General features: G+C 39.1%; 2 protein-coding genes across 3 annotated transcripts in view; one reads left to right on the top strand and one right to left on the bottom strand.

The window, feature by feature from the left end:
• The window catches only part of LOC108027934 (ras-GEF domain-containing family member 1B), a 28,473-nt gene extending 11,458 nt beyond the window's left edge, over positions 1–17,015 (bottom strand). The window contains exons 1-10 of one of the 2 annotated variants that reach the window (XM_017099563.3): positions 16,546–17,015; positions 8,461–9,078; positions 8,045–8,146; positions 7,729–7,842; positions 6,402–6,598; positions 6,176–6,293; positions 5,613–5,753; positions 4,937–5,068; positions 3,807–3,950; positions 377–638 (exon numbers count right to left, since the gene is read on the bottom strand). In XM_017099563.3, the coding sequence (XP_016955052.3) occupies positions 377–638; positions 3,807–3,950; positions 4,937–5,068; positions 5,613–5,753; positions 6,176–6,293; positions 6,402–6,598; positions 7,729–7,842; positions 8,045–8,146; positions 8,461–8,862 (1,612 nt within the window). In that variant the 5' untranslated portion in view covers positions 8,863–9,078; positions 16,546–17,015. Of the gene's footprint in view, positions 1–376; positions 639–3,806; positions 3,951–4,936; positions 5,069–5,612; positions 5,754–6,175; positions 6,294–6,401; positions 6,599–6,957; positions 7,551–7,728; positions 7,843–8,044; positions 8,147–8,460; positions 9,079–16,545 lie in introns of those variants that run through there. The other variant, XM_050885479.1, reaches the window with a different exon arrangement.
• Positions 1–23,497, top strand: part of LOC108034666 (macrophage colony-stimulating factor 1 receptor 1) — a 211,861-nt gene that overhangs the window by 72,463 nt on the left and 115,901 nt on the right. The gene's annotated exons all lie outside the window — the stretch shown is intronic.

The following is a 23,497-nucleotide window of genomic DNA, read 5'->3' as shown; positions in this document are numbered from 1 at the left end:
AAATATTCTGCTGCATACTTTTAGACTCTTAAATTAAAAGTAATTTCAAAATCCCAGTAATTTCAGTGATAAAACCAACAGATTTATGAAATCATTTTAAAGTAAGTAGTTGTGCAACTTTGTTAGTATAATAATATTAAATGAAGATTTGGAGATTATTAGTATATTAAATGTATTTTTTTTTTAATAAAAATTGAAAAACTAAGTTAATTGAAATTAATAAAGTCTTTATGGCATTGAAAACATCCACAAAGATGCCTAAAAGTATGCACTCAATTAATTACTCGATCTTATAGACTTAAAATATCGTTGCATACTTTTAGACAGCTTTTGGAAGTGATCAAACCCTTTTCTCTCTGTGGGGTTGCACTCGTACCGGAAGTGCCTGTTATGCCAACCACTCGACTGCTTGTCGAGGGCTTCTCATCCAAGTCGGCGACTGGGATGGCCATGGCCATTGATGGCGTGGCATCTCCGGCTGCTCTTTCCACCCTGGGCTCCTTCGGCTGCTTATCAGTCTTGAGACCCTCCTGCTGCTCATTTAGGACGATGGCCTGCTTCTGCCATAAATGTCCATGGCCCTCGGCATGGCGCTGCATGCAGTCCAATTGTTGACACGTCACTTGCAATTTACTCCACTGTAATCAAATCGAAATCCATAAATGAGCATCATTTGTAGTGCCAATCTTGATACGCTCCCCAGCTCCCCGATTCCCATTCCCCGCCTGCCAGCTTGGGTTCTCTGGTTTCGATTTTTTTGTTCCGCCGCCTTTTTCGGGCTGTAAAAGTTTATGGTTTTGTTTGTTCTGTCGGTCTGTGTGAGAGTTTTATGCTTGTAATTTGCCCCGCAAAGCTTTAGATCGAATTTTATGGGCGACATTTGGCCTTCGCCTGATAACATATTAATTAGGATTTCCAGCAGCATTTCGGGGGATTTTAGAGGCATTAAACTGAAAAAGGGACACCATCTTAAGCGGGATCTTGGCCATTTATTTGGGTTTACATTGAAAAACATTCGCTTCTCGCGTTGAGGCGAGGGCAAAAGTCTGTGGCTCGTTAGTAAGCCCATTTATAATAACATTTTTTGCACCTCCTGCTGGTGGATAATTTAAAGTTTGGAGTTTTTTGTGCATGCTCTCGGCCACATTTATTGCCATCATCCAATGCGAACTCATAAACATTTCAGCAGCAGCTATAGAAATTTATTTGTATACATATATCTCTCGAAAGCACAATGCTCGCGACACGCCCACTTTTTTCGCTCGAATTTTGCATAGTTCTGTAAATTTATGCAATTCCCTTTCGTTTTTTATTTGGCAAGAGGATTTATATTTTTTCATTTCTCGCTGCATACTTTTCAGCGCCCATTGTGTGCGAAATTTATAGAGGAAAAGTGGAGGACCACCATGAATTAAAACGGCGCGGAGAAAAGGTGGACAAGATGTTTGAGGTGTATATTAATTTATTCCTCCCCAGCAATAATATTTCCTTAATATTTTCATAACATTTTTTAAACAAAAATGTTACCTTCAACTACGATGTTGAGCTTGCCAACTAAAATGTCTGGGCATTAAAAATACGTATTCCTAAAAGGGATGAATAAGGTAAAAGCCAAAGGCATTTAAAGCTCCAGAAAGTAACATTAGCCAACTTTTAACTTGATTTTTTCATTATGAGTGGGCAAAAAGAAAAGCCAGCCTAGTGTTAAAGTGCGGCAAGTTTAGTGCAAGGGGGCCGAAATGCGGAATCCATTAACTAATTAAAAAGTTTTTTAATGAAAACTAGCTTCATTTGCTGCTGAATGCACGGCAACACGCTGCGGTCTGTTGAAGGAGTGGGCCGAAGGACTCAGGACGCAGGACGGAGGGCGGAGGACGAAGGTGCGGGCGATGTGCCAAATAAGTGAGTAAATATATATAAACTTGATGAAATTGGGCCAACTGCAGCGAAAATGTGGTTTCTTGGGCGTGGTCATCTCTTTTTCAGTGCTTCGCCATAAATTGAATTTTTTTGGCAGCCAGAGGAAAACCTTTTTTGGTCGGTGGGGCAAACTTTTGTTGTTATGACAACGTGGCACCCAAATATTATTATTTAACATTTTCCTTTCATTAAATGTGATGTAAAAAAGTTCGATAACCAAGTTACACCCAGTAACAAATTTGCTTCCATTAAATATTTGATTAAAGCGGTTTTAAAATGCAAATCCCATAATTTACAGGCTGCGCAAATACCACTGGGCAGGGAATCTCCATTACTTCTTTCAATATTTAACTTGAATGCAACGGGCCAAACTTGAACATGGCTCTAAGTCTTTTAAGCTCCTTTTCGCCAAAATGCATTAGGCTGCATAAATATCTGCTGACACGAACAAATATCCTAGGCATCGGGTCCAGCCTGGAGGCGAAAGGATTTTCTTCACAGTTCACAGTTCACACACACAAAGTGCAGGGCAAGGAGGATGTCAGGGAAGATAGTCATAGTTTCTTTAAAAAAGAGCTCTTTTAAAGTCTTTTTAGTGCCCTTTTTTGGGGGTACATTAACTATAATATTTGGCTTTAGCTTACATATAAGTAAAAATATTCTTTGAATATTTTAATTAAATTTAACTGCGTAGTCCCTCTACTCCTTTTGACGAGTTTCCCCGCAGAACACCTAGTTCACGTGAACTTTTTCAATTAACTTTAATCAACAACAGCTTGTAAAATTGGTTCCACCATTGTTAAATTTTTCTATTGATAAGAGAGGGTATTTTTTTCTATTTTCCCTAAATAATTTCCCGCTTTTCCCCTCGATGCCGGAATAAAAATGGCCCCAAGGCGCTGCTTTCTAACTTTTAACGGCGTGCAATTACAGTGCACACATGTAGTTGGCATCCAGTCGCATATGAATACATGGCAAAAGGAACAATTTTATTATCCTTGCTGGCTTCCCAGTATTCTTTGAGCAAATGATTATACTACTGCGGCGATAACTTTGGCCCGGCTTAAGTTTCAGATCTGCAAGTTTATGGATGTATCCCAGCCTTGTGGAAATGTTTGCCATACGGGGTATGCGGAAATGTCATTGAATTGATGTCTGGGGCCAAATGGTATTCCATTTGGTTTAGTGACTCCGCCAGGCATTATGTTATGCAAAGAGTGCCGTTGTGTTGTTCAAGTCCAATTAAAGTTTCACTGCGCCATTAGCCGGGGGAATTATGAACCAGGAACCCATTTCGCTGCCTTGCCACGTAATTTGCCTATAAAATCGCTGTCTATTTAATTTCAAGCATTTATTTCTCAAATTTATGGAGCAGCACGTTCCTGGAAAATTAAGTTCTGCCTTCTATTTCGGGAAGTTGACGAAAGCCAGTTGAATAGTTTAGCATAACTTTATTCGGCTAACGATTTAATTCGTTGTGGCTGAGATAGTTTGGTGACTTTAAATGCATTAATAAAATTGTATCTTTTATTTCAGGAAATGGCATAATTAAATTGATTCGATTGATAATTGCACATTGAATTACTTTATTAAATAGGGTATCAGTGCAATCATAATTAGTTTCAATCTAAATGCATCTATACTTTTTAAATATTGGCCCCAGCGGCTAGTTGATTACAAACAACAAATTATACCCCGCAGTAATAAATTCTTCATTAAATTAGTTTTTGTTTGCGATAAATAAAAGCGATATAAATTAGATTTTTTGTGTCTGATACATGGGCATATATCAAGCGTGAGCTGGTTTTTTTGCCGGCCGTCATTAATTACAGCTTTGCACAAATTAAATCGGAATTATTCGGCGTAGTTTTTGATAGTTGACTCACCGTAATTTTCAGCCTGGCTATGGCCGGCGATTCCAGGGACTCCAAAATGGCCGTGGCACTGTTGTAGTTGCCCACAAGGAGGCAATACTGGGCCACTCCACTCCAGAGCTCCACGGTTCGGCTGCGGCCCTCGATTCCGACGCTCTGAAATGCGGGGAAAACAATGATGTTACAGCGGTTGGGTATGGGTTGGGTATGGGCATGGTCATGGGTATGGGGAAAATGAAAGATTTATTTGATTACGGAAGTTAGTTAGACGACGAAGGGCAGGAGGGCCAATGGACATGCCTGGACCCACGTGACTTGGGCGAAGTTTTAACGAGTCGCTTACACGGCCAACTGGCAAACTGTCAATGAGACAGTTACGAACGGCATAAATAATAAGCCGTCTTACCAGCCAGCCTGCCTGCATGCACCCTTCATACAGCAGCGGCCGCAAATCTAGCAATTGAAATGGAATTTTTGAAAAAGTCTTTAAGTATCTACTAGATGGTCTCATCGTATGTGGTATAATAGTCCCAAAACCCCTTGTCAATTTTTGATTAAGTATATTGTAACATCGGAATCTAAAATTCTAGCTAAATAAGAAAAAGGTGTGTAAAAGTATGCATCAAAATATTTTGAAGCAGGAATTTGATGTTTTATTTCTTACTGCATACTTTTAGGCACTTTTAAAATTGATTTGAAAAACCTGTTCGACACATAAGCATGTAATAAACCACTACTTATGATGTAGATATAACACCGAATTTATTATAAATTACTAATTATAGTAACAGTAGGCTATAAAAGTAAAACTAACATAACCTTTAACATTTTCCTTCACAATATATCTTAAATCTTACAAAAAAAACCATGGTATCTTCTTTGTGGCATCTTCCCATATAAAAATGAAATTTTGTAAACATCCCCTGGAAGTCCCTTAAGTTTCTATTTTCTCGACCGCGTCTGTAGGGAGCAGGACTTGGCTGGACGTGCCTTCCCTGCATATTCAACATGCATGGGAATTTTAATTCAATCCACAGGGTCTAAGGACTCGTGCGCTACGTTTAACTTCGGTGCGAGTTGGTGGGCAGCGGAGTGCTCGGCGTGTGCTGACCCCCAAAATGGTTATGAGCTCGTCCACTCACCTGCAGGATCTCGTTGCAGACAAACAGACGGAGACGTGCCGACCAATCCAGATAGGTTTCCAGGTTGCACGTCTTCTTCGGATCCTGGGCGCCTGGCGGTGCGCCCGACATGGATGGTTGGTCCCATTTCTTCTGCATTAAAAAAGAGGGGAGAACGGCCGGGGATTCAGAACTCAGATTTCACAATTGTTGTTGAAGCGAGGTGGCCCACGGAACGGGCGGGGGCATTGTTAATGAAGCTGCTTGTCGTCATTTTAATTGCATGTCCTTGTAGGTCCTGTGTGTCTGTGTGAACGCCAGTGTGCGATTGTTTTTGTGCCAGAGAGTGCTCTGCGCAATTTATGCAAAACTGCAGATTGTTCTTATGGCGAATGTTGACTTATGCGAAGGGAAACATTCGCCATCAAGCGGGAGTTTAAGTTGAAGAATATAATTTAATTTGGCTTTGAATGAGGGGTGTTCAGTTGGGCATGAAAATGGGGTGGAATTTATATTCCATAAAAAATGCAATCGCAGTCCTCAACATAAATCTTAATTGGATGGCAAAAGCAGGCAGACTTAATTCTTAAAAATTTATAAATTTCATGAATAGAAATTTCTTCCTAAGTACTTTTATGCGTTTTTCCTAGTGTCTAGTCTTAAAGAACTTCCAAAGTGATTTCCCATTAGCTCTCACCTGTTTATCGAGCAGGATCATGCTGCTGCACTGGAGGAACTCCTCGCCGCCAATGTGCTTGGCCAGTTTCTTTTCCACTCGACAAACGATTTGTGCGTACTGCGTGGCCGTCGGACAGTTGAGCGGAGTATCTGCTGCGGACTACAGGAAAAATCCCAGAGATAGGCATAATGGGGAAAACAAGGAAAACAAGACAATTGCCGGAGATTAGGCTGATTGCTTTCGGCCCAGTCAGTGCTGCCAACTTGAATGGTATCTACTTTTAAAAGGGGTGCTTTAAAGCAAAAAAATATAAATATTTTATAAATGGATATGATGGAATAAATTTTGAAAAAATGCAATAAATAGATATTCAAGCGGTATTTTATAAGATAAAGTTATAACTATGTATTTAATATTTCTTAAGGCTTTTAACTTTTATGAATTTTTCATTTTTTATTTTAATTTACCATTATTATATTAAAAAAAAAACGTAAATTCTTGCCTACAATTCTCTATATTTTTTTGAATATACTTCCAAGTTGGCAGCCCTGCTATCCACGTCCTTGCACCATCCTACTCACCTTGTCGTTGGTCTGGCAGGCTCGTAGGTCCGCCTCATGTCTCTCTAAATCAGTCAGTCGTTTTAGTAAGGCACTCAGTGTTTGGGAGACAGCGGCCTCCAAATGCGAATTGGAACATCTGTGCCGGCAACGAGACGGAGAACCGGAGTGGAGTGGATGCGAGTGGAATGGAGTTGATTGGTTGCAATTTGGGATGGGCTAATCTGGAAGAGCACTCTCTCCTCACCTGGCAACGATATGTTTGACATGGCTCATCATCCGCTCATCCCGGTAGTCGTAGGGGAACTTCATCGTCCACTCGGCCAGCACGGAAACCAGGGACTCCAGGCATTCGCTATCAGGTACCGAGTCCAGCAGTCTGCCCAGCAATTCATGGGGTCGCAGGAACAAGCGGCAGGATAATAAAAACGAGAATACAAATTCCTGCAATCGGAAATGATGAAGCACCAGCTCGAGATTAGTGGGTAAATCAACAGAGATAAATAAAATGATTATAATCAATTTAGCTCTAATGGACGGTGTATCTTCAAGTACCATAAAAATAAAGAAACGCCTTATAAACATATTATATATTATATATAAACATATTATATATAAATATAATTTTATCTTTGTGATACTATATATAGTGTTATAAAAAAATGGGAAATTAATTTTTTTCCATTCTCTAATTTTAAAAATTATCCCAATTACTTGTTTAATTCTATTAAATATCACATATCGAATTAAACGAATTTCAAACATGTAGTTTTGTGTAATTTCCATTCGAAATTGTCTTTTACTTAGTAAATTATCGAAAGATGACACCAATTAGTTGTGTTTGCTTGCTTGTTGTCTTCCTGGGCCTGGCCAAATTTTCCTTGGCCAGAGGGCATTCCACATTCAGCCCCATCAAATTAGCGCTAATCTCTGGATTTGTTTGCAACGAATTAATTATTTTTGCACTTGCTGCCTGTGGCCTCCGAATGGTCGGTCGTACACACAGAGTGTCCTTGCTGCCTGGCTTTCGGTCCCTTGTTTTCGGTCGGCCCCTTGGGCCCGGGGTCCTTGATCCGGCCAAAGGACTCGTCGGGTTGTCGGTTGCCCTCTGGTTTGTGGGTTCTGGCTCGTGCCAGCAAACGCAACTTGGCCAGTGTTCAAGTCTTTAAGTGTCTGCGACTAAGTAAGAACTGATTTGTATTCCATTTGGCGAATACAACACGATTAGGGGACAAGGCACCAGGATAATTTATATTAGTTTTGCCATCCAGTTCAAGAAATAGTATCTTCAAAAAATAACTAAATAACCTTTTCTCCATTGATTGCTTTATGGTGTTTGCATTTAAAATATATTCCACAAGTATCCCATATTTCATCTTGCATATCTCTTGTCATCTATTTTATATCTTTGAAAATGAAATAAAAAATAACTTTTTAAACGAAAGGCTTTAAATTTATTACCTTCGACTAGCATTTTATGCGAATTGAATATGCATTGGACAATATTGTCAATATGTTTAGTTTGTGTTTAAAATATCTCCTTAAAATATATAGAATATATGTATTAAACCAACCTTATCTAAGTCAACGACATCCTTGGGCAAGAGTGTTTCGATGAGGGAGTCCAGTGGTCCAGAAACTATTCTACCATTTATGTACATAATGCCACCGGAGCCCAAAACCGAGCTCTGTGAAAATGGAAGGAGAAGCCATATGAGTGCAGTCAAATAATGGTTTAATTTTAACATGGTTGGCACACAAAAATGTAAACTAAATTCAAACCAATTTACTTAGCTAATTAAATGCTGGCCTGCGGACAGCTAACTGAAAATTATTATTGAATTGCCAAGTGGGGGACAAACAGTTGCCCTTAATTACCGCACAGCTTACCTCGAAATTAATATCACATTGGCTGCGTTTGTGCGGGTTTTTGGGCACATCATATTGAACCAAATCGTCGTTTTTGGGCCCAACCGATTTCGTGGTGCCAAGCTGCGGAGCCAAACAAACAAACCCAAAATTAATAATATATTAATTAAATAGAGTTGTTGATTTTCTATTCATATTTTGGCAGAGATTTTAAAACATATTAAAAACTAAATTGTTTTGTATTGTGCTCTCACACATTTGTTTTCTGGTGTTTTTTAATCAACATCACTTATAAAGGCATCTAAAAGTATGCAACAAAATACATTGTGTGCCGAAAGAAGATGTTATTTTACTGCATACTTTTTGACAGTTTTATAAATGACTTCAAATTTATCATAAATTTCTGTGTAGAATATATTTAAATTTTTAGGCCATACCTCTAATTGCTGAAACCCCATTTCCAGATCGTAGGCGCTTAGCTGCTCGGCGCTGTGTCGCCGCCTGTAGCGAATGTTGCCGCCGAGAAGAGCCATCTCCGCCGTCAGATGTCCCGAGTCCAGGGAGAATATGCCACCAGGAGGTGGCACCTCCGCATCCACTCCCGCCCCCGCCTCCAGGCAGCAGTCATCCGCAGACTCGCTGTCGGAGCTGCTGCTATTACTGCTAATGTGGCACCGCCGCCGATGGTGGCGCCGGTGGTGCTGATGAGGATGCGAGTGTTGGTGCCTCTGACATTTGTCCCGATCGCGTTGACCCCGCGACTTCTGCAGCACGGTCTGCTTGCAACGCGTTCCGCAGGCGATGGCTGATATCTTGCTGGCATAAAAGTACATCGCCATGTGTCACGTTCGTTTCGCCGCTCGTGACGCGGTCATGTGTGTGGGGCTGTTTTGGGTTCCTTCGGGGCTTGGTGGGTGGTTCTAGCTGCTTGGTGCGGGTGCCTTCTACCCGCCCTGTTTAATGCATGGGCACGCCGCGGACAGGTGGCAAGTTGGTCCTCTTCATGGCCGGGCACGTCCAATCAAACGTCAATTACCAGAAGGATTAGAAGCCACCTGCAGGGAGAGAAACGGGAGTGAAAATTAGTATATTTCGCAAAGGGAAAGATGGGTGTCATATATGTCAGATGTACTTAAGAATTCCTCCCGAAACCATTTCAGCTTTAATTTGCTTATTAATTTATATTAGTTTATTTATTTCAAAAGCTTATTTTTAAATATGTCTGTTAAAGGAATGATTTATAAAACGTCTTAAAAAAATCTCTGAAAATAAGGAACAAATTCTTAGAATTTGCGTACCTAAACATATTTTGTAGCATACTTTTAGGCATATAAAAAAGAGGTTTGAAATATGTAATTGATTTTTCTTTTATAAATATTTTGTTAAAACAAATTGTGTAATTTTCCTCTCAGTGCTCAAATGCCACTGACCGAAGACCTGTTATGCATCGGCCAATTCTCTGGAGCCGGATCAGCTTCAATTTCATTACGTTTCCCCCCGGTTTTTCCAATTTCTACACTTGCCATATAGGCGGCTTTTGGTTTGGCCCCCGCACAGGGCAAATCAAAAATCAAATCTGTGAAAAACTGCGACGTTTTATGGCTCACTGGGTCGCGCGGCGTCAACAAGTCAACGTTGCGGTCAATGGCAGCACATTACTCATACGCCGCGTGGCCGGGGTCCTGGAAAAGAGCTTAAATCACTGCGCGTCGGCCATTCCGCGCGTGTGTGTGCGAAAGTGAGTTAGGTTATGGTTAGGGTTATTATCCCTTTGGGGCCACTTGCGACTCATCAGCCCATAGACATGTGCGCATCATCAATAAGGGCGTAACCGAGCAGGGCAGGAGATTGGCCATCAACCGGGTCGATGGCAGTCATTAAATCACTGCATTTGCGTTGAGGTTCGACGCTGGGAAAATCACAGACGATGTATGGATTGGTTCAAGGTTATCAATGAATAAATATTTTCCGGGCGGCCTAAGGGGGTGGAAAAATGGGCGGAAACGGGTGGTTTGTTCAAGTGGAAAAGGGGTTTCGATTTTATAACTTATTATGATGGTCTAAGGATTTTATATTGGTTCCCTGTTTGATTTAAATCTTTTTCTAACTTATAATATTTTTAACATTTTGTGTATGTGCCTTAAAAGTAAATAAAACCATCACGAAAAAATAAAAAGGAGGCGCATTTAAGCCGGGTATTAAAGGCGAATAATATCAACAGGCTTTTTCGGCCATGATACTCATTCTCGTATTACGCAACACGTTCGCGATGTTTTCGGGGCATTCGAAGGTGGAAAAGCGGAGACGGCGGCAGTTGGCTTTAATGGAGATTAACCACGCACAAAAGATAACGATGCCATGGCAGAAAACCTGTATGGATGAAATCTACATATCATATTAAATATGCAGACACATGAATCGGAAGACGCCGTGCGTGTGGGTTAAAAGGAATTCCACTCAGGAAGTGCTTCTCGGCACCTGACCAGATGAATATGGAAATGAGCGAGGAAATCCAATTTCTATTAAGTTAATGCTTGCTTGGTTATTGGGGTCCTTCTTTGTCAGCGGGAAATTCAATAGCTGCCCAAGGAGTTCCCAGGAAAAGTCAATGTAATTGACGCCATCCTCAGTCCAATCGACTGCTCCTTTGATCCACTACAGATTCATATACTCCGACAGCCACGCCACAAATTGCCAATTAAGCCAACTGGCTCCTGCCTGTTTACGATTTTTATTTTTATTCTGTGTGATTTGTTCATTACACAAGCCATGCATAATAAATCATTTTTGCGTACAATCTGCATTTCAATTTTGACAACCAAATGGGATTACGGACTCAGCTGTTCAAATAAAATGTATCTCTGGCGAGTGTATAAATAAATCGCCTGCAATACAATATTGATTGAGTCGATTTTGCAGCTTAGCAAATCCAATAATTTTTTTTTGTATTTCGGTAAAATGGATCAAAGGATAATGCCTCAAAAGAATATTTTGTAGTTTTCTAAGCAAACAGATGTTGCACTTGCTTGTTGAACAATTGCAAACAGACTGTTCTTATTTCTATGTTTTCTTATGTGTAAAGAAAAATTGACAAGGCTGCATAATCCAGTCAACAGTTATAAAATGACAATTGTGGGGGAAGTGGGTAAAGATGAATGTGCCAAAGGAAAATGTTCACAAATATGGGCGAGTACTATATAAATGTACTGATATGTGTAGAGTTGTGGTCCTTAAAATAGTACCATCTATATATTAAAACTGTTTAAAGTAGATAAAATATATTTTTGGACAAATATTGATAAAATTGTATAATAAAATATAGATACACTTTTTTGATGATATTAATTAATAATAAATCTTTTTCATACATATAATAATTGTTAGAGCTGTGAACTTTAAACTTTTAAGTCAATTAGGTTTTAAATATCTTTAATTTTGAATTTTCTAATAAAATGTTTTGTTTTCTAATTAGACTTGTATTTAAAATTCATTGCTTTTCAAGAATATAAATGAATAAACGTTTTGTGTGTTCTAAAAAATATACTATATAGTTTTTAGTTAGGACAAGACAGTTTATATTTGCAAGAATAATAATATAGCGCTGTATATTGATTTAAGAATGTTTATGTTTTTAACAGAACTATTGTTGTTTTTGGGTTTGGGTCGAGTTTAAAATTTAGCCAAGCGTAGACATTTCTCGCAACCACTATTTCCCGGAACACATTTGTAAATATTTTCACTTGAAGCCGCCTACATATCGGGGCAGCAGAATATTACCATGCTCAAGTGAGCGTAACAAAGGCGGAACACACACAAAACTTATGATATATATTCGGGCCCAAAACTTGTACACACACTCGACTACAAGTTTTGCCGGACGTCGCCGCCCATCGCCAAGGATAGAGACAAAGAATGGAATGGAATAAATCTTTCTGCCATTTTTTGTGTTAGTCCGGACAGAAGCTTATTATAATTCCAATCATGTCGTCAGACTGCAGGCTCGGATCTATATCTGTGCAGAAGGTTGGCAAATGAAATATTTTCAATTTTAATATTGACAACGTTGGTTTTTTTTTGGCAAGTAACCCGGCAACAACAGAATCGATTGGGAGTCGGGGGGATTTGGGGCAAACAGATTGAGAGAATAAAGGAAAAATATCAATATGGCTGACACATTTTATTTCGTTTCAATGCCCATTACCGAACGCCCTTGTCTACACTTTTCTGCTCAAGAGCACAAAAATAAAACGAAATATGTGGGCCGAAAAAGAAATCAATCAATTATATTAAGTACAATAAACTTGTTCCAAGAAGTGAATAACTTGGCTTCTGCGAAATGAATATTAAGTGGAGTTTGAGGGGACTTTTGTTCGCCCCCGACATGTGCATATTTTATATTTAAAATAAAACTGTATTATACATCTAATTATTTGATAAAAACTTAAACAATAAATGTAAATTTCTTAGGTATTTTAATAGGTATTCTAAAGAGCTTAAATGTAATTGAACCAAGTTGGTCTGGCAAACTTGGCTAGGAATTTGCCCTCTCCACATTATATCCTTTAACCAAAAGGAATTATCACATATTTAGCCATAATATTGTTTGCTCTACGGTCTAACCGCAAAAACTCTTGTTGGTTTCACTTGGCCTCTGGACAGGCTTAATTATCAATAATATAATTAGAGCAGAATGCAGCTGATGATGGCAGTCTTGTGTTTTTGCTGAGAAATAAATTGGTTTGTGGTTCGAGTGGGCTGTGCAAATGAAGGAATTTGCCAGTGCATTTCATTGTGAACCGGAGCTTGTCTGCTTAAATATCATTGAATATCAGAGTCTTGAATATTTTGCATATTTTTGCGCCAATCTCAACTTTGGCCGCACTCCAAATAAGTCTCGGTTTTTGGCCCTCGTCCTGCGAGGTTCGAAGTTCGAATCCCAAGGAGCAGCTGCTGCAAGTGTCCTCGAATCTATTAGCATAAAACTGATAAAAATAAACTGATGTCGTTGTCGTTGTCGCCGTTGTCAACAAGCAGCAGTGGCAGTGCAAACAAACAACAACAATCAGCTAACAAGCACGAGAAACTGGCAACAAATTTGCCTTGCTTCTGGCTAAGCACTTTCAGCCAAGAAGGACAACCGCAGAATGGTGTAGCATCGAGGAGCGACAATTTCCTGCGATTTTGCATTTTTAGAGCTTCATTTTGGCCAAGTTATTTCCCCTAATATTAAAGTTTCCATTGTTTACAATATGAAGTCTAGGATGCTGCTGTATATTTTACTTTTTAAATAATTTATTATGCCAACTGCGTACTTGAAGTGTGCAGTTTTGAAATATTTTTCTTATTATTTTAGCTCTTATATATAGTTGTGAATATTTTTTTATTTGATATATTTTAATATTGGTATAGGTATAGCAAACATTTCCTCCGATTTTAGGTATTTATTTCTCTTTAATAGAAGTTTAATTTATTCAAAATGTTAGGTCTGAGATGTTGTTAATTTACTTTTGATCTACCTTAATATTCAAGTGTTAGCCAAGGACAATGCTATTTTGCATTTTTGGAGCTTCATTTCAGTCAACTTGGTTTCTCCTTTCATAAAGTTGGCTTTGCGTAAAATATTGAGTTTATAAATTCACATACTTTCTGGTTTAATATTCGGTCTTTTCTTAGTTTTTTGTATAAAAATCATATATTATTTGATTTGTTTAAATACTTTAATAGTTTCTTTCTGCATTTTAAATTGATTATATACTTTTCGCATTTTCCATTAGCATTCCATTTGATTGCTGCGCTGTTTTATTTACTTTCACTTTGCTCGCTTTGGGTATTTTGTAGTTTGCTCTCATTTTTTTATATTCCATGGGATTTAAAATCAATTATGCTTTGGTTTTTTCCAACTTCTTGTTGTTATTTATTGGCTAATGCTTTTTCGCTGACCAATGGCCGAGAAAGGGGAAAAAACCATTGAGTTTTCATATTTATCACTTTATTGCATTTGCCACGCAAATGCGAATTTCCCATTTAATGCTTTAGTAGCCATTTATCTGTTTACTTAAAACATTTGATTTGTATCGATTGTTTTTTATTAGACAATTTGTGAACCAGGAGTGCATAAAAAAAAAATTTTAATAGGCTTACAGAATGCCGGGATTAAATAGATTTAACCACACTTATTTATTTAACACTTGACGAGCGACATGAGATTATTTGTAAAGAATTAAAATTTTTTGCGGAAGCACTAACCATTGAAGTATTTGCACATCAGTTGTTCAAGTTAAATAAATAAATATAATTAATGCATACTTTTGCAATCAACGGCTAAAAGAAAGTATGTGTCAATTTGCAATTGATTAGTTTGGGAATGCGAAACAATTGAGTTATTATGTATTTATTAACAGTAGTAGTGGTGTTTTCTTTAATAGGATTTGAGGATTTAATCACTTTTAGTTATTTAAAACCTCGCGATGCTCAAATATTTGTGTATACTATGCTGCAAAATAAATTTGAATGGGTCAAGTAATTTATTATTTATCTTTGCGGACCCTTTCTCACCAAGTTTAACAACCTCTCTAAGTGTTTAAGCAAGAACAACTTCTCCACCATTTTCCTCACTTTGAGTAGACTTTCAGTATCAGTATTTACATTAGATTTAATTAGCATTTTTCACGCTTTTGTCTGCGGACTGAAACGTGCGCTAATAAAAGTTCCTTTCAAATTACATTGACATTGTCTCTGGGCTTGTTAACTTAGCGCCATTTGTAAGGTTTTAACGAAGGCAAAGTTAAAAAGCACTTTTCACTCGATTTTTCCTTCCCCACATTTCTCAACTCGGCTGACAACTTTTCTGCCTGGCTGGCGATTTAAAAAAAAAAAACGAAACCTCTAAACGAAAAAATGAAATAAAAAGGCGGCAAGAAAACTGTCAACGCCATGGTTCGGTGTGTCATAAAAGTGGCGCAGGAGGAAAACCGAAATTAAATTACTTTGACTTTCGATGGGGGAACATAAAAAAATGCATTTAGGTCAGCGCCCTGAATTCTGAGAGAGGCTAGATCCCCGGGACCATGCCCAAAATTAATGCAAGGCCGGCGACAAGGAACCGTATTTAATGACTTTTGAATTGTTTTATCAGACAATTTATTACAATCACCGCATCGACCAGGCAACCGCAATAAACCTAAGCCATGCAAATTATTCTCTCGGTTTTTCCCTATTTTGATTTTTTATCTGTTCTTCACTTTTTTATGGCAGCTTCAGAGCCAACGAAAAAGAAAGCCAAGAAAAGCGGCTCAAAGTCTGAAAGTATTTGGGCATCATCATCAATCTTTTTCGGCAAAATGTTGGCAACTGCACTGCTAAGACAATTGACAAATTGAGGATAGGGTTTTCCGGTGGAATATTCTTTGTCATGTGTTTATGCAAATGCAGCTGCGAGGGGGTAGATTTTTTATGGGGTGAAAAGAACGCGGAAAAAGTTAATCCTTATGGTTTGGGTAGGGATATGTGGGGAGGGGGGGGGGGGGGGGGGGACTAAGATTGATTCGATTTAAATACAAATATAAGTGGCAGGTTTACGTGATGGAATTTCTTTTAAAGTCAGTGTCATTATATACCAAATTTTAATCAAACAACACCCGTTCTAAAGGAAATTATTTTGTTATTGTGTTTTCTCCTTTTTTAAGAATTTAAATTTTGTGATATTTATTCGATATTAATTTGGAAATGCAACATAAAACAATAGGGCTTTGAAATTAATTTTAAATGTCATTCATGGTGTCTAAAAGTATGCAACAATATATTTTAAACTAAGAAGTATAATAAATTATTCACTGCATACTTTGAGACAGCAAACATACCATTTACATTTTTTTTGAAAAACTTTATAGATTTATCCATGAATATTTATGAGTCGCCAAGGATTTTAAAACTCTTAAACCTTTTTTAAACGTTATATCGGCATACATTTCTGAGCTCACTCCCCAGGAAAACTCAATTACAGGATGTGAGTCCGATATTTCATCAATTAATGATTCTCCATTACACGACTGCAGTTGAACTCGACTCAAGGATTTACCCGACAGTTCCGCTCGATCCATTAATCGAAAATGCATTATTGTTAAACAGGCATAAGTAAATGGCCGCCGATGTCCGAGTGGCGGAAATGAACAGTTTAAGCCAACTGCAATGGCGAACGCAAATGGGCTAATAAACGCGGCCCAACAAGGCCGAAAACGTTAAACAAACCGTTGGGAAAGCGGCAAAAGCACATATATGCTCGCATATCGGGGGCAATGAGGAACCCGACATTATCGACATTACCGGTTAACGGTTACGGCTACAGGAACGCATAAATTATGCATGATTTTTGCGAAGGGCGGTAGTGCTGCGTTTGCGAATTCCTTTTCATTTTTTTATCACATGAATTTCAAGCGAGTGAAATGCTTTCCCATTTGTGCGAGTGTGTGAGTGGCGAGTGTTCGAGGCTGAAATTACAAGTTAATCGAACGTTGCATACTTACTGGGGCAGTCAGTCGCCTGGAACCATATGCGATATTACTTATTTATGCCCGCCGTCGAACACTTTCAGCAATTTAAATTCATATTTATTGATTTTTTGTTAAGAAATCTCTGCTACAGCCGCGCCGATAAATACAAATAGCGTTATATAGGAATCCAAGGTTTGGGTGTGGTATTCTCAGGCAGTCTTTTGATGTGATTGACAATTTGTATCCATTAGGAAAATGGAGGGAACGGAAGACGTTTGAGACCTTGTTGTTTTTGATATTTATTATATTTGTAAAGTATTATCTTTTCCGATCTCATTTAAAGTAAAAAACTGGCACTGTATTCTGTGGTAACTAATTATTTTTCTTAAACTGTGAAATATTTGTTTATTTTTTGCCACTTAATTTCTTTTATTTTATTTTTATATTTTCTAAAAAATCTTTTTGTATTTTGCAGTGGTTTGGCGCACTTTTATATCCGTTCCCCGAACCGTACACTTACAGAATCCACGACGAACTGAAGAGCTGGACCAACTTCGGCATCCATGCTAGGCGAGGTTCGAGTTAACAGAGCTCTGTTTGAAAGAGGGAAATTTCGGGTTTTCAAACATGTTGGAAGTCCTCAGAAGAATTTAGGAACTCGGTTTCTGTGGAACTAACACACCTTCCACGCTTTTGTGGTTGAAGGTAAAACGTGATGAGTGCTATGAATGCTAAACTTAATAAACAAAACGTAGTTAATAAAATTTGTTGTATTTATGAAGAAAACGAAGTAAAATTGTTTAAGAGAAAAAGCTATGTTTGATGTTAGATCAATTAAAGAGGTGCCCAAAATTATACTACAATATATTTGTAGCTATATACCCCTAGGGATTAATTCTGAATGACCACTTTCTCTTTTTTACTGCATACTTTTAGACACCTTTGAAGTAATTACTGAACGCTACTCTAATCGGTGGCTCTAAACCCTCTTCATACCCTTTATGAAGCTACTTAATGCCTGTTATAGTTCGTGGAAATGCTCCAACATTTCCCGAGTACCACCTGTCAGTGGTTAGAGCTCTTCACAACTCCATTTCCACATGGCCACGGTGGGCGGCGCAACAAATTGCTTGTCATGTTAACAGCACTCCGCCATCGCATTGCTTTAATTACCCGGGCTCATATGCTGGGCGACACCTAGAAAAAAAAGAAATCTAGAAGAAAGCCTTACAAATGAGAACCCATCTGCTTGATGACGCCCCCCGTGTGGGCGTGGCAAATTAGCCCCGAGTTTATCAGAGACCCTGAAACATCCCCTGGTAACTGATATCTTTGTTTACTCAGTTGCGTTGTCAAATGTATGGCCATGGCTTTTTGCCTTTGTTTTTCCTCTTATTTTTGTCTGTGAAACATACTTGGGATTGTGGGCGTGTGTCGAGCTAGATGTCTGGACGCCTGGGGCGTTGAAAAATCTATATTTAAATGCGAAAATATTATCGTCTAAGCCGAACCCAAAGTTCCCACAACAAATTAGCGAAATCAATTTGAAAATTTCATTGAGTTCTCTAACTTTGCCTTGAGGTCAGCAGCATTTAAGGCTCACAGCACACACACCTCGTCCCTTGGCCAGAACATTTTTGAGGTCATTGCGAGCTCTGAGTTTTGATGCCGGGCTAACTTTCGATGCAAAGGCGAAACTTTTAAGTAGTGGCTTAAATTTTATATTTCTACCAAATTTCGCTACGGCCTTCCCTTTGGCAAGTTTAAATGTTTGCTGGGAAAATTTTATTTCATTTATAAAATATGCTCGGCCCACTCCACTGCCGTGTGGATTAAGTGCCGTCGCCTGGACGACTTTTAAATTAATGAAATTCTGTGTGTTTGCAGTGTAAGTTAGCCGCAAGCTTTTTGTCTGTGCACCAATTAGCAGACTGCATGGAAACAGCTGGAAACTATATTTATGTGTGCTAAACGCTGGGCGAGTTTTTTGATGAAGAACACGTGTGTGAAAAATTCTCCTTGTGGCTGGCTTTATTATTCAGCAGATGGTGTGGAGCTCGAGGAGCAACAAGTTCAAAAAGTGTTCGGGATGCTCTTCCAGCTTATGAATCAGTTAGTAGTAGGTATCTTTTGAAGATATCTTTGGGATTTTTGCCCCCTTTCAAGCTTTACCCATTTTTAAAGTATCAAAAAAGTTACCTACCCAGTTTGCAGTGCCACTTCCTATTTCAGTTCAACAAAAAGCACAGCCCCTGGTCTGCAATCAGACCGATCGGTTACTGCAATTGGCAATCTATTGTCTATCCTAATGTTTGCTCTCTTGCGGCCAACGATACGTGGTCTGAGCCCCTGAAGAATCTAGTTTCGGTAAAGTTATCCTGCCATTCTTAGCCCTGCCAAATGTTAAATGTTTTCGTTCGGAAACTTTTTAAATGCTTTCACGATACTTGGCTGTGTTTTGCGGCTACCTGTGCTACCTCTGGTAGTACTTTTATTTCTGCGGTCGCTTGGCAACATCTTGAGTGAAATTTATGCTCCTTACACTTGTTATCCATACGAAGACAAATCGATGAATGTGTGGTACACTGGGAACGTGATCTTCTGGTGAATTCTAAAGCAAAGTATACAAAATATTTTAAATACAGAATTCCGATGAATTTCTTACATAACTGCTCGCCCTTGAGTGCAATGATTTGAAATCCCATAAAGGTGTCTAAAAGTATGCAACAATCTATTTGAAATCCGTGAGTTTGATTAATGCATAGCATACTTTTAGGCATTTCTACAGAATATTTGTATGTAAGAATTTTTAGACGGTTATTTTTTAGAGTGCTGTATTTTTGTGCTGGTCCATAATTTATTGAATTCGAACTTAGGAGGAAACATTAATTTATTTGCCAGCTGCAAGAGCGCTTTCTGTTTACCTCGGTAACGCTGAAGTGCAGTTGCCGGAGGACTTGGACCTGGGAGGCGGGTTTACTTACTTGCGTATAAAGCCTTCGCAATGACATGTCAGTTGGTTGGCTCAGATACCAGGATTACCGACACATGCAAATTGAAGTTGCCGGACGGACTGGGAGACGGACTGGGAGACTGCGTCTAATCCAATTTCGATTGCTTAATCCACCATGACTGACACTAAGAGCCAAGTGGAAAGATGGTCGAGTGGGTCGAGTTGGTGGGTTCATGGGTCGGTTAGTTGGGCGGGGCTTTTGGACTGCACATCTTTACGCACCACAGCACTTCAAATACTCGAGCTCGCTATTGAATTACGCACCCACACATGTCAACATATCATGTTACACTTCACTTTGTGTGTGCGCTAAGTAAGTTGTAGTTTGGCAGCCGGAAACGGAAACGCCGCTCCTGCTCCTGCTCCCACACACATAAAATCACAATGTTGACCCTTTTATTTCGACTGGAAGTTTTATAACCAAAAGAATCGAGGGGCCAAAGTAACACACACTACCCCACTCGCCCACTCGCACGAAAATAAAGCAGCTCAAGCTGTGTTTGCTTAAGTTTTATGTGTGCACAGATTTTACGACCGAGCTGAAACAGCATCACGTAGCCCAAGGCCCGGCTTAGTGACCCCTGAACTTTGCAATGGGATGCATTTTAAATGGGCTTATCCTCCGGGGAACGTCCGGCGAAATAAAAAAAATACCCACAAAACCAAAATCCACCTGACAAGCTGCATTGCAAAAAACCAGACAGAAGCAGTCGAATTAAATTCATTAAAAGTCATTTGGCGGGTAATTGTTTTTTATATACTCTTTCTTAGGGGGATGTAGAAATTATAAAATCATTAACATTAAATAAAAATACATTATGTACAGATTTATGCATTGAATTGATATTCAAATTTGTAAAATTGTAAGAAAGGCTTGAAGAAAATGTTTATTGTAAGTAACTATAAATTTAAAATTAATATATATATTTATTTAAATTCTTAGAAATATTATTTAAATGCCCTATTATTGAAAGATTTTTAGTACATTTTTTTTTTAAAGTAACTTTTGAAGAGTATTTGGTTTACGTACGTTTTATAACCAAACGGTTAAGGATTTTGTGATGTTGTGCGACCGCGGTGTAATTAGTGCCATTCACGTGGGGCGTGGCAAGTGGGCAGTGGGCACCCAGAAATGCTCTTGGCCAGCGGTCAGCGATGTGACAACCGAATAAAAGGCGGATGAATTTACAACTTGAGGGGAATTGGACTTGAAACACGTTTTCAATTAGCAACACTTGCTGCAAAGGCCAATAATGAGTTGACAAATGGCTTGTGTCAAACAAAAGCCGCGCGGAATAAACAAACAAACAAGCCAGCCTGCCAGACAGACGGAACACGTCTTGTTGTGCGTGACTTTGTGTGGATGTAGGCAATTCGCCACCCTAAAACCGCCCTGGAGCCACCCTAGAGCCACCCCACAACCACCCACCTCGATGTCAACGTGGGCGAGGCCCACCCACATACTTCAACACAAACAGAATTGTCAACTTACAAGGCTTGGTGGCTAAAGTGTCGCGTAATTTATTTTCCAACCTCTCGGCGCCGACTGACAAATGAGCTGATAATTTTCGCCGTATCCTGGATCCTGGTAGCATGCCATTGTCAAGGACTTGGGAGGAGCAGCTAATTCATGGCCTCAACATCGCCTAGTCATCGGAAGGCTTTGTCTAGCCGTTGACAGGAGAAATTAATTTGTATTTACTTGCCGGCTTGACAATCGTGAGTTATTGATGGGTAAATGCGGAGAACGGAGTATGTGAATGGTTCTAGATAAACACAAGTTTGATCTTGAGTACTAATTAATTGCTTTAAATAGTTCCATATGGTCTAGGAGTGTTTAAAAAAAAAATGTAGAGCAAATTAAACGCTTCAATCACTTATGGAATTTAAAAGATACATGATATATCCTTTTAAATCTTCAAAATAAGCCACTAAGGTATTTATCTTCATTACGGGCTTTCAGCGAATGCTAAACTTTTAAATGAATATTAATGACTAAATTACACACTCGTATTAAGTCCACAGCCCTCAAGCCCCAGATGATGCTTTGGTTAATGGCTGGCACTCCAATCTCAAGATGTATGTGAGACGTGGTCTATGTACCCAGACATGTCCTTATGTGTAATCCACATATCCTCAGAGTTGTAAAAACTTTTTGGGCCTGTAACTTAATGACAACTCGCAGGCAAATATGTGAACAGTGCATAACAAAATTAAAAATCAGTGGGATATTTAAAAGAAAATGTGTTATATTGAAAACGAAATATATATTTAATATAAAATATATTATAGTTAAGACATGCCTGAGTAAAGGTTTTTTTTTAGCTTTTAGCTCAGCACTGAACCTATTTAAAATACTTTTAAAGGCATAAAAAGTCTTCTTTATATATGTAAGAATCTTTAAAAATGTCCCAGTTCCACCTGCTCCATTTCCAGCCGCCTTAAAGCCATGACACGCACTGTTTGTCAGGCATATGCGAATGTGCAGCACTGCAATTTGACTTTAATGCATTTTTAATTTGTGCACGCGTGCTGCTCGTCCTGCAGCTGTCGGTATGTCTGCACTCTTATAACTACGTATCCCGCGGATGGGTGTGCGTTTGTATGTAAATAGAAAATGAAATTACCGATGCGCTACTTTGTAGCCTCCTCCATTTTCCGGCGGCGGGCATTTTCCAAGCAGGCTGAGCGAATTCCGTTTATGACTATTTTATGCGAACTGCAAATTCTTTTGCACTTTATTTTCGGAGCAGCTTAACATGCAAATTATTATTTGCCCAGTGTGTGCCGTTCCGTTCCGTCGGTGCAACATTGTGAGGGAATTTTATATGTGCCGGCGCCCTACAAAATACAAAATGCCGTGTGTTTTTGGCTTGGGGGCGCCTCCTTTTACGGTCTTTCTCGGTTTTCCGGGTCCCTCAGCTGCATACTTCAATTTTTAATTCGCAGCCATTTTTTGACGTGTCCCTTCGTTTCCGGTGTTAATTATGTTACTCATTTGTTGGCAGTCTGCAATTTTTTTTGCCGCCACTGTGGCTAATGAAAAGCAGAGAATAGTTGGGAAAAAGTGCTGTCTGTTGACGTAAAGAGAAATGTTGATGTCTGCCTTGTATGCAGGTATTTAAAGTGGGGCATTCGCAATTAAAGAAATTGGAAATGTCACTTGAATTTAAGTATAAAGGTATATTTCATTTTGCAAATAATTCTTTCGCTTTTAATTTCCGCCCGACAAAGATTAAGTAGCTGCCTGAAGGTATTCACTGAAAAGGGTGAACTGATAGAACTAATTTTTCTATTAAAAATCTATTTCAAAAAAATGTAATTGCAAACTGTTTTCCCTTCTCTGTGCTTGGCAGAGAGAAAAAGGGTTAAGTTTCGAGGCGGAAATGAGAAAATCTCCCGTTTGGCCTTTGCGGTGGCCTGCAGCAAAGTAATTAATTTTTAATTGATTGGTGGAAGCAGCCACGATGCACTCCAATTTCTCACAGCCCGGGCTATTATGCAAATTTGCAAATACATGAGGGCCTTTCAGCATTCTGCAGGTCTAGACAGCATGGCAGGGCAAAGTTAATGTCACGCATTGCAGCCGTGGCACTTTAATGTCCTCATCTCATCGCCCTTACAAGTCAGCTGGCTGCGTTTTACATGCGCTTACTGCAGTCAAGTGTAAAATGGAAAATGAGTTCGCACTTTAGATTAAAATCTGTAAACATGAGGGGACCCCGGCTGCCAGTGCACTTAGCCAAGATTGTTGGAAGTGCAACCCGCTCGGGGCTTATCGCTTGGCATTCAATGAATCCGTCAAGAAGAAGTCTTGAGGTGAGCGGCAACGTTGCGGATACTTAATTGAATACTCGTATCAAGTATACGGCGTGTGTGCTTTGGGGCTAGCTTATTATGCTTACTTAGGGCTTATCACTTGGCTTTTAAATAATCTGTCAGTTAGGCGCCTCTTTAATTCTTTCTAAATAC

The sequence above is a fragment of the Drosophila biarmipes genome, chromosome 2L (assembly GCF_025231255.1).
Source record: "Drosophila biarmipes strain raj3 chromosome 2L, RU_DBia_V1.1, whole genome shotgun sequence".
Lineage (NCBI taxonomy): Eukaryota > Metazoa > Arthropoda > Insecta > Diptera > Drosophilidae > Drosophila > Drosophila biarmipes.
Note: the sequence above shows the minus strand (reverse complement) of the source record. Positions and strands in the feature narration are given on the sequence as shown.